Below are 9,517 nucleotides of genomic sequence, written 5' to 3' on the forward strand. Positions count from 1 at the left end.
TCGGTTTGAACCATTTCATAAGCTTAAAACATATCCTGATGAAACTCTGCCTTAACTTGCTTAAACCCCCCCCCCCCCCCCCCTATTGTTAGCAAAAGAAAAAAAAAATGATAGTCTATGATGAAGGCTCACCCCTTCCATAGCCTAGCTCACATTCAAGCAACATTTCAGCATCGGCTACTTTTCGTTGTGCTTCCTCAAAATCTACTTCCACCGCAGCTAGCTCAGCCTTAAGCCTCTTCCTTTGAGTGTCCAAAGCGTTCATTTCCTCCCTCATTTGCCTTGCTCTTTCCACATGATTCTTCATACGCAAGGCTGTTTCAAAATCTGTCTTCAGCCAGCTCAAGTCAAATCTGAAGACCTCAAGCTCTGCCCACAACTTTCTCAGCTCTCGACAAGTCTCCTCTGTAATATCCTTGGGCTTTCTAGTCTTTAGAAAGTAGAGCAGTCGACCCAAAGTTGTGAATGCCCATTGAGTGAACTGTTCCCCTCTGTTCTGCTGGCATTCAACCAGGGAAGGGTGCAAGGAACAAACTTCCTCCAGCAATGGAACAAAGGCTTTGTCGACTTTACCAAAGCCTCTGAAATCTGCGGCTTCATCACTTGGTAAGGAGCTCAAAAAAGGCTCTTCCTTGACAACTGGAGACTCAGCGCGGCTATCTAGAGGCTCGGCAATCATCGGTAGTTCTGCACCTAAGGGCTGCACAGGTGCAGAACTGCCACTTTCGTTTACTAGGGCTGTCATCTCAGCCTTGGGGACTGCAACAGTTGCTTCAATGACACAGGTATCGTCCACAAGATACCCTTTACGTTGGTCATTAAGCATACTAAGTGGAATTAACGAGGTGAAGCCACAAGCGCTGTCATTTTTGTCAAATACATGTACTGTTTCTGCAAAATCAAAATACCAATGATCACAAAAAGACTAATTAAGATAGCTCTCCCAAGGTACAAAACAATAAGTAATAGGAGAAGCAAATTCTGGAACTTTGCATCAGTACTAATAGCGAACTCAATTAAATGTTTCATTGATAAACATTGACCACAATAAACGAATGCATAAACTATCAACTATATTTTGTAATGAATATTACCTATAACAAACAATGACATATTTCGCAATGAATATGCACTGACAAACAATTCCCTTAAGCAGAACCGAATACACTGCCAGTTGCAGCATCACAGTTCCTTATACACCAATTAATTCAAACATCATAGATTATACATGTCTTATTTATTTTCAATGAATCAAAATCAATTAATACCAACAAGCTTCCCACTGTGATCAGATACATATACCTTATTTTGGAACGTGCACGTACCATCTACTTCTACTCTAATTAATTATTAAACGTATGTATTTCACAATAAATAATTAAATGTACTAACTAACAATTTCCTTAACCTGACGTCCTGAACCCAATAAAAGTGCCTCAAAAAGTAACAGTTCAAACATGGCACACAACAGGGTATCCAGTCGCAGCATCTCAGCCTTCTTAGACAGCATCTAATTGAAAAAGTATGGCTTATGCACATCCTTTCGATGGATATAACATAAGCAACTAGACATGCATGTGAGGGATTTAATTTACGTTATGACAACTAATACCAGCAAGCTCTGTCGTAATCAGATATACCCTGTTATATCGGAACACAGACTTACCACTCTAACTCTACTCTAAACAAAACATTCTCTTATATGGCACGTACAATTTTTCTATTTTGTATCACATTTCTTTTTCCATTTTCTACATCCTATATGGGTAAAAATTTCAGGAAGCATAGAGCAAGCAGTCAAGCAGTAATTTGGAAACACACAGAACATATTTTGCAGTAAATGCAATACCAAATAAAAGCAAAGCGTCCATAACAGGAGAAAACAACCACTTGTTTCACTTGATTCTGCTTCTGCTGCTCCTTTGTTTCTTCCTTTTATAATATGTAATGTCACTGCAAGGTCTTCCTCTGTCACCTTTTGGTCAAACATTTTCTGTTTTTAATCAAACAAAGTATACACAACGTTAAAGACTAGAACAATATACTTCTAGACGGACTTCTTATTGCAAATTAATTTTTTGTTTTTCTTTCTTTACCTCTATCTGCACATTGGTTAGTTTCACCATTTCTTTGTGCAGCTCGACGAGTGACCATTTTATAAATGTTGGCGTCGCTCTTTCATGTCTTTTGATTGCTCCCCCAATATTTGTCTTGTCAGCTAACCAATACTGTTACATAACAATGAAAAAAACATTAATTTTGATAGCCAAAATCTACTGATATGTTAATAAACCAGTAGTGCCTACTTACCATGATTAAGGGCAAACAACCTGACAAAGCGACATCTTTCTCTTGCTGCTTCTTACTTAGACCATTATGCAGATGGTCTAATATCAAGCTTGCCCATGAATATTGTCGCCAAGAAGTCCAGTCGGTGCAAACTTCTACCAACTTCCAGGACAATGTATAACCTGAGGTGCAGAACAAGAATGATATGAATAGATTCATGACAATCAGACTTGCGACATCACTTGGGACTTGTTTCTTCGGGTCTTTCAAAGCTTCTTTGAGTGCATTGTCGACCATGACCTTTGTTACTTTCTTTGCATCAGCAAAGTACTTGTCAATTATCCCATTGTTCTTTGGCTTTTGGTGGTGCTTATTGAGCGGGAATGCCACTCCTTGCAATCTCACTCCAAGACATGTCACCACATCTTCAGCTGTTATTTTGTGTACGGTTTGATCGAGCACAAACCCTTGCTTTTTGGTGTCATACGCCCTGACCATCCTCAAAATGTCTTCATCTACTTTCTTGCATTCACTATCTTCTAAAAATTGAAGATGGAACACCTTAATAATATCCCAGAATGGTGACGATGTCAACCTCATTATGGCATCAGGACTGATTACCTTCCTGTATGTCTTCATCTTCTCATTGAATGACTGAAGACTAGCTCTGTACTGTGGAAGTCTGTCTCTCTGTTCATTTCCTTCAGCCATCTTTGCTTACTGCAAGTAATTAGAGAAAAGAGTGAGAAAAGATAACAAACAAAAAGCTACTGTTAAGGAATATGAAAGCTATTGGCTATTGCCAAAGACTACAAAAGCTACGTACTGACAGAGATTAGGAAAGATATTGTCAGGAACCATAAAGGCTACTCGCCTGCTCCCATATATGAAACATAAAACAATTGTCAAGAGTATAGTAATATTTATGAAACAATAATCTGAAATCTACTAAGCATTATCAAAACTATTGCAAAGCAATATTCATGAAACAACAAGATATCTATACACATAGGGAAGCTACTGAGAAACAAAATAAAAGCTACTTCCATGCAATTGGATGGCTACTGTGACAGAATATAAAAGCTACTGACTGAGAGATGAAAAACTACCGCAAATTAAATCGAATACCACCAAGCACTGTCCATGAACAAACACATAAACCTCTAACAAATCATCATAAATTTGCAAAATACGTTCTTGTTATTTCTTGATCGTGTTTTACTTATTTCGATAAATAATCTCTCACCTATGTATTGTTGTGCATGTTATAAACAAATATAGACATATAGCATTTGGTCACTCTCATGTCATGATGTCTAACAGTACGCACAGTATACAAGAGGGGATGATGTAGGGCAGTCAGGAAGCTGATTTAGGATCATCGAAAGAGAAAGAATGGAAGCAGTTACTAGTTGGATTTATATGTAAACCAAGTAGACTGGGACATATCATATGACATATTAGCATGAAACTCCACTAAAACCCTAAAAAATCCGAGATAGTCAATACTCAATAGCCACTGCTAACCGATTGGCTACTGTGAGATTTGAAATAATAGATGCTTACTGCGTCGAATTGATCGAAAATTTGAGTTGCAGCGCCGGATTTCTTCTCGTCAAATTGTCGCCGATCCTTGAAATTGATTCCAGCGCATTGAGAGTGAGAGAGACAGCCAGAGTCAGAGCAGAGAGAGAGAGAGCGCGCCGGCGACGAGAGTGAGAGTGAGAGTAAAAGATAAAAACTTTGCCGTTGAGGCCTTATAAAAGACTAAAACTTTTGGTGGCCCTTTATGTAATGTAACACCCAAAATGGTTGGGTTATAAAGGAACCAGAGACCAAGTAGCTTGTCCATTCTCAAGCCAGGAAGCACAATGGCTGAAGGTCCTACACTATGAACATCAAAAGATGGAGCTTAATCCAGAATATTAACATGATTGATTTGCACAAGAAATACCAACAGGAGGTTATCAAATAAAGACAACAGTGACTACAGAAATTGAGATATGAAAGATAAAGAAGCAGAGTGGAATGACCTTTAGCCCTGACACCATGCAGAGGTTCAGAAATAATAATACTACAACAATCTGACTCAATGATAAGTTGTACAACCTCAAGCCATTAGAAAGGTTACCAGTAGTTACAAAATTAATAAGAACTAATTGGAGAAACTAAAACTAGATATATGCTGCCTATAAACTAATTGGAATTCTGAGAATTATCTGGGAGTTCTCATAATTCAGAATTCCACAGGACAGCTAACCCCCATAACCTAGCTCCTTATCCATGTCCATCTCCTCAGCACCTTCAGCCTTTTCCAAATCTCTTCTTGCTACCTCGAGCTTAGCCATTAGCCTCTTGTTTTCATTCTCCAAATCAACCACATCCTTTCTCAATATCTCTACTTGTCCTGCCCTTTTGACCAACTTATTCACACGCAAAGCTCTTTGAACATGAGGCTTCAGCCAAGCCAAGTCAAATTTGAAGATCTGGAGCTCTTTCCATAGAAGTTCTAGGTCTGCACAGACATCATCTGTCATATCCTTAACCTTTTTAGTTTTCAAAAAATGTAGAACTCGGCCCAAGGCTGTGAATGCCCACTCGATAAACGTGGGACTTTGCTTCATTTGGCATTCAATGAGAGAAGAGTGACATGAACAAACTTCATCTAACAGCGGAACAAAAGCTTTTTGTATTTTGGCTAAACCCCTGAAATCCATGAGCTCATCAGCTGATGTAGAGGACACAACCTCAGATTCCTTGGCAATGGAAATGTTAGGAAGCTCAGTGCAAATTTGTTCAGAACTTGGTGCATTGTGGTAGCTGGCAGGCGATGTTCACAACTTGGTGTCTCCCATTCTGTGTAAAAGTCTAGAACATTTACAGGCTGCACATTTGAAGGTCCCTGCCTCTCTTTTCCCTTCTTGAAGGGCTCCACAGGTGCAGAAATTCCATGGTCTTGTAAGATCTTAGCATCAGGTTTACACAGCGAAACCTTTGCTTCAATTATACATATGTCATTCACAATGTACCCATTACCATGGTCATAAAATTGACTTAGAGGAACTAATGATTTGAAGCCACAGTCCCTCTCACAAGGATTGAACACATGTACAATCTCTGCAAATAAAAACATCAAAGGACATTAAAAGAAAATAGCATTTATCCAATAAGGGATCATAATAAAGACCAAGCACTTGATAGAAAGCATTTGGGTAAGAGATTTTGGACACAAATAGCAGTGTATGTAGGTCAGTCTTGTATCATTGTTATTCAAGTAAGATGTACAAATGTGTGCTTTCGATGGTTTTGACCTTGTACACATGAATTTAGTTCCCAGTGAATTATCCATATGACAAAGCTACTACTTTCAGTAAATGCATGTCAGCTATCAAATGGACCTCATACACTTATCTCAGTAGCTAAGTAAACGTACTAAAAACAGAAAACCACAGTATAATACGAAAAGTTGTCCAACTTTTCTAAAGTATTTAGTTGCAGCAACTCAACTTTCTTATACTCCACTACTATAAAGCCAGACTCTCTTTTGGTGTAAAAGGCTTCACCAAATTATTGAACTTCCTATAATACCTATGATTTAGAGAACAGTTCAACTTGAGTAAAAATTATCAACGAGGGATAACAACGTAAAATACAAAAACACAAATTAGAAAATATAAATACAGAATCATTGAGGAAAACAGAACTTGCCGGCAGTTAGCACGATCTCCTCGAAGAACGACTGCCAGGGTGCACGATTGGAGACTGAAGGCGGACGTGGGAGATGATCGGAGTGGATATGGTTTCCTCACTATTCACCCCACTCTCAATTTACGGTTCATATAAAAGGAGGAGTAGAGCAAAATCAAACCCAGAAAGAGGAAAAAATTAGTATCAAAATCGGTGATTTTCATATTTCGTTTTCCATTGATTTGGGTATCCTATTTCTGTTATACTAGTCTTCCTGCACGCGCGATGCGCGTGTGGAAGGGCCGTGCTCGCGCGTGCGTATTGTTCTTCCTCTCTTGCTATGTATGTTTGTAATGTTACTCATGAGTGCAATATAATTTCTGTGTTGCATATTACCTAACTCTTACCCTATACAGATATTATAAAACATGTGTATATGTCTTTAGCAATCCATTAGTAAAAACATAAAACATGCACCGATATATACAAATCTTTACAATAGAAACGTACTTGACGCAGTCGGAAAGATCACCTAAGGTTTACTGTTTACAAGCAATAAACCTAAAACAAAGGTTCTGGAGTCCACCATAGATAAAAGAGAAAATTTTCAATGAGATTGATAATATGATAAAGATAAGTTCTGCAGCCGTTTAAGGTTGCATATATATGGGAAAAGAAACCCTAGGGCGACTAACAATGAAACTCTAAAGCCCACGGGTAAAAACAAAACAAATCCAAAACAAACTAGAAAACCAAAAATTCTGAAAAATAGTAAATTGCAGTTTTGAGGCCCTAAACGACCCCGAAAGCCCGAAAAAGCCCACACGTCAAGCCATACCTACGAGTTATGTTCCTGGCGTCGTTCCCTTTCCGGAAAGCTATAGCAATCGCGATTCGGACACCGAATGCCAAAGTTGCAGCAAACCGGGTTTTCCTCCTTTTCCACGATCGAGCTGTTCTTCAATTCTTATCGCCATTCGCTCTACATTAGTACTTTTTAAAAAGAAACTTCCAGAAAGTGTCTATATACATATTTGTTCAATAAAGTAAAGTCCACATGCTCCAATCAACTCCATCTCAGCCATCCATTTGTCATTAGTCGTTGCCCAAACTACAAATTGAGAGTAAAAAAAAAGAACATAACATTATTAGAAAAAAAAAAAAAAAAACGAAACATAAAATAGTGTGTTTGGTTTTTTACTATAAAGTGAAATGGATCTACTAAGTGAAGTACATACCATGAAGTTAGATAATTCCTTTACTGCAACACCTTTGCTCCAATTATTGGAAGAATTCTATAGTGACAGAAAATATTAAATTCTTAATTGTATGATTTGACCAAGTATAGCATACGAACGAACTCATTATATAATCACCTCAGTATTATGCCTCAACTCCTCAAAACGCTTGATGTAGAACTATTAGGAGAAACACATAATTATTGTGAGGAGGCTTCATAATAGTCCAATATTATACATATATACTTGCTCTTAAGTATCACAATTGAAATTTATAATACCTTAGCTAAAAAGCTGTTTAATTTGTTCACAATGCTTTTGCCTCCTACTCATCCATATTCAAAATTGTAAAAAAAAAAAAAACGTAAATAAATTTTTGTGACCATTGAAGATGCATGCAATAAAATGATCAAATTATAGATCTTAATGAATACCTAATGCGCAAAACTGGCTAGAAATATGGCCACAGATTTGTTCTGCCAATGCACACCCTAGCGAACATTTCCAATTTTGCTCAAGGAGCTCCTGGCAGCTTTTAACCAATTGAAACAGAGTGTGGTTCTTGTGCACCACTTGATTCATTACAACAGTTACAACCACATTTGAGTCACACTCTACCTCAAGAGGAGCCCGCCCAGATTTCCAAGCAAGCTCCAATCCTCTATACAAAGCCCAAAGCTTTGCCTCAATAACTCTGCCAGTTCCCAAATTCTCCGCAAATATTCTCCCTTTTCATTTCTAATCACACCTCCTCCTCCTATGCTCCCAGATCCCATTCCCCGACTCCAAGCTACATTAAGCCTATACCTCTTGGCCTCTAATTTAGGACCCAAACACTTCCATCCATGGTGGGGAGACCTCCAGGAACAGTCCAACTGCTCCTCAAAGTTACATTTCTCACTGTTACAAGAAGACCCATAAACTTAGATAAATAATCAAAAGCAATGCAACAATGCAACACACAAAATTCTCAGATTTAAAATCTATTCATGTCTAAAACCCTATTCTTTAAAATTCAAATTACAGAATCAAACCCATTAGAGAGAAACGTACCTTTCCATTGATGAGTCCAACAAGGAAGAGAGCAACAGAGACCGCGGTGAACTCAAACAGAGAGGAAAGTGGAGAATAGAGGCCAAAACCTAAAGAGGGAATTCAATTTCTACTATGTTGAAGGGATTAAAGACAGTGTACTGAGTACTGACTCATCCCTTTATGCGATTAAATTTCACGCACCACCATTGGAGCGTGCTGCTTTTGTTGAAGTGGTTGTGCAGAGTTGCAGGAGTGCTCTGAAATTTCATTATGGGTTGTTGGTCTGTTTTGGGGAGGTTTCTTTTAATGGCTATGGGTTTTGGCGGTGACTGCTTATTTCCTATTTTGTGAAGAAGACCAAGGTGGTGGTCTCCTGTTTTGGCGCGGAGATTATTTTGCACTAGCCTTCCTGCACGCGCGATGCGCGTGTGGAAGGACCGCGCTCGCGCGTGCGTATTGTTCTTCCTCTCTTGCTATGCATGTTTGTAATGTTACTCATGAGTGCAATATAATTTCTGTGTTGCATATTACCTAACTCTTACCCTATACAGATATTATAAAACATGTGTATATGTCTTTAGCAATCCATTAGTAAAAACATAAAACATGCACCGATATATACAAATCTTTACAATAGAAACGTACTTTTTAAAAAGAAACTTCCACAAAGTGCCTATATACATATTTGTTCAATAAAGTAAAGTCCACATGCTCCAATCAACTCCATCTCAGCCATCCATTTGTCATTAGTCGTTGCCCAAACTACAAATTGAGAGTAAAAAAAAAGAACAGAACATTATTAGAAAAAAAAAAAAAAAAAAACGAAACATAAAATAGTGTGTTTGGTTTTTTACTATAAAGTGAAATGGATCTACTAAGTGAAGTACATACCATGAAGTTAGATAATTCCTTTACTGCAACACCTTTGCTCCAATTATTGGAAGAATTCTATAGTGACAGAAAATATTAAATTATTAATTGTATGATTTGACCAAATATAGCATACGAACGAACTCATTATATAATCACCTCAGTATTATGCCTCAACTCCTCAAAACGCTTGATGTAGAACTATTAGGAGAAACACATAATTATTGTGAGTAGGCTTCATAATAGTCCAATATTATACATATATACTTGCTCTTAAGTATCACAATTGAAATTTATAATACCTTAGCTAAAAAGCTGTTTAATTTGTTCACAATGCTTTTGCCTCCTACTCATCCATATTCAAAATTGTAAAAAAAAAAAAAAAAGTAAATAAATTT

At 37.7% G+C, this 9,517-nt stretch overlaps 2 protein-coding genes across 4 annotated transcripts; both read right to left on the bottom strand.

The window, feature by feature from the left end:
- Positions 1-76: 76 nt before the first annotated feature.
- LOC133734029 (uncharacterized) lies at positions 77-4,076 on the bottom strand. Of its 3 annotated transcripts, none has more exons than XM_062161691.1 (5): positions 3,856-4,076; positions 2,311-3,009; positions 2,097-2,228; positions 1,891-1,993; positions 77-891 (listed from the first exon to the last, which is right to left on the bottom strand). In XM_062161691.1, the coding sequence occupies exons 2-5, from the start codon at positions 2,998-3,000 to the stop codon at positions 116-118; spliced, it is 1,701 nt and encodes a 566-aa protein (XP_062017675.1). In that variant the 5' UTR covers positions 3,001-3,009; positions 3,856-4,076; the 3' UTR covers positions 77-115. The 3 variants fall into 3 exon arrangements, with proteins under 3 accessions (XP_062017675.1, XP_062017673.1, XP_062017674.1); XM_062161689.1 differs by having other exon boundaries at positions 1,888-1,993; positions 3,856-4,075; XM_062161690.1 differs by lacking the exon at positions 3,856-4,076 and adding an exon at positions 3,120-3,388 and having other exon boundaries at positions 1,888-1,993.
- Positions 4,077-4,544: 468 nt separating this feature from the next.
- LOC133730782 (uncharacterized) lies at positions 4,545-8,275 on the bottom strand. Its single transcript, XM_062158306.1, has 4 exons — positions 8,268-8,275; positions 7,963-8,114; positions 5,171-5,406; positions 4,545-5,045 (listed from the first exon to the last, which is right to left on the bottom strand). The coding sequence occupies exons 1-4, from the start codon at positions 8,273-8,275 to the stop codon at positions 4,545-4,547; spliced, it is 897 nt and encodes a 298-aa protein (XP_062014290.1).
- Positions 8,276-9,517: the final 1,242 nt, after the last annotated feature.

This window comes from Rosa rugosa, chromosome 2, assembly GCF_958449725.1.
Source record: "Rosa rugosa chromosome 2, drRosRugo1.1, whole genome shotgun sequence".
Lineage (NCBI taxonomy): Eukaryota > Viridiplantae > Streptophyta > Magnoliopsida > Rosales > Rosaceae > Rosa > Rosa rugosa.

Excerpts from the sequence above, each read along its gene's own strand:
- LOC133734029 (XM_062161689.1), bottom strand. The coding sequence starts at position 3,000 with ATGGCTGAAGGAAATGAACAGAGAGACAGACTTCCACAGTACAGAGCT. Across the intron at positions 1,994-2,096 it reads TAACCAATGTGCAGATAGAG|AAAATGTTTGACCAAAAGGT; the intron begins GTAAAGAAAGAA and ends GATTAAAAACAG. Across the intron at positions 892-1,887 it reads AGAATCAAGTGAAACAAGTG|AAACAGTACATGTATTTGAC; the intron begins GTTGTTTTCTCC and ends TTGATTTTGCAG.
- LOC133730782 (XM_062158306.1), bottom strand. Across the intron at positions 5,407-7,962 it reads TGGGAGCATAGGAGGAGGAG|AGATTGTACATGTGTTCAAT; the intron begins GTGTGATTAGAA and ends TTTTATTTGCAG. Across the intron at positions 5,046-5,170 it reads GACCTTCAAATGTGCAGCCT|GAATCTGAGGTTGTGTCCTC; the intron begins GTAAATGTTCTA and ends TCCATTGCCAAG.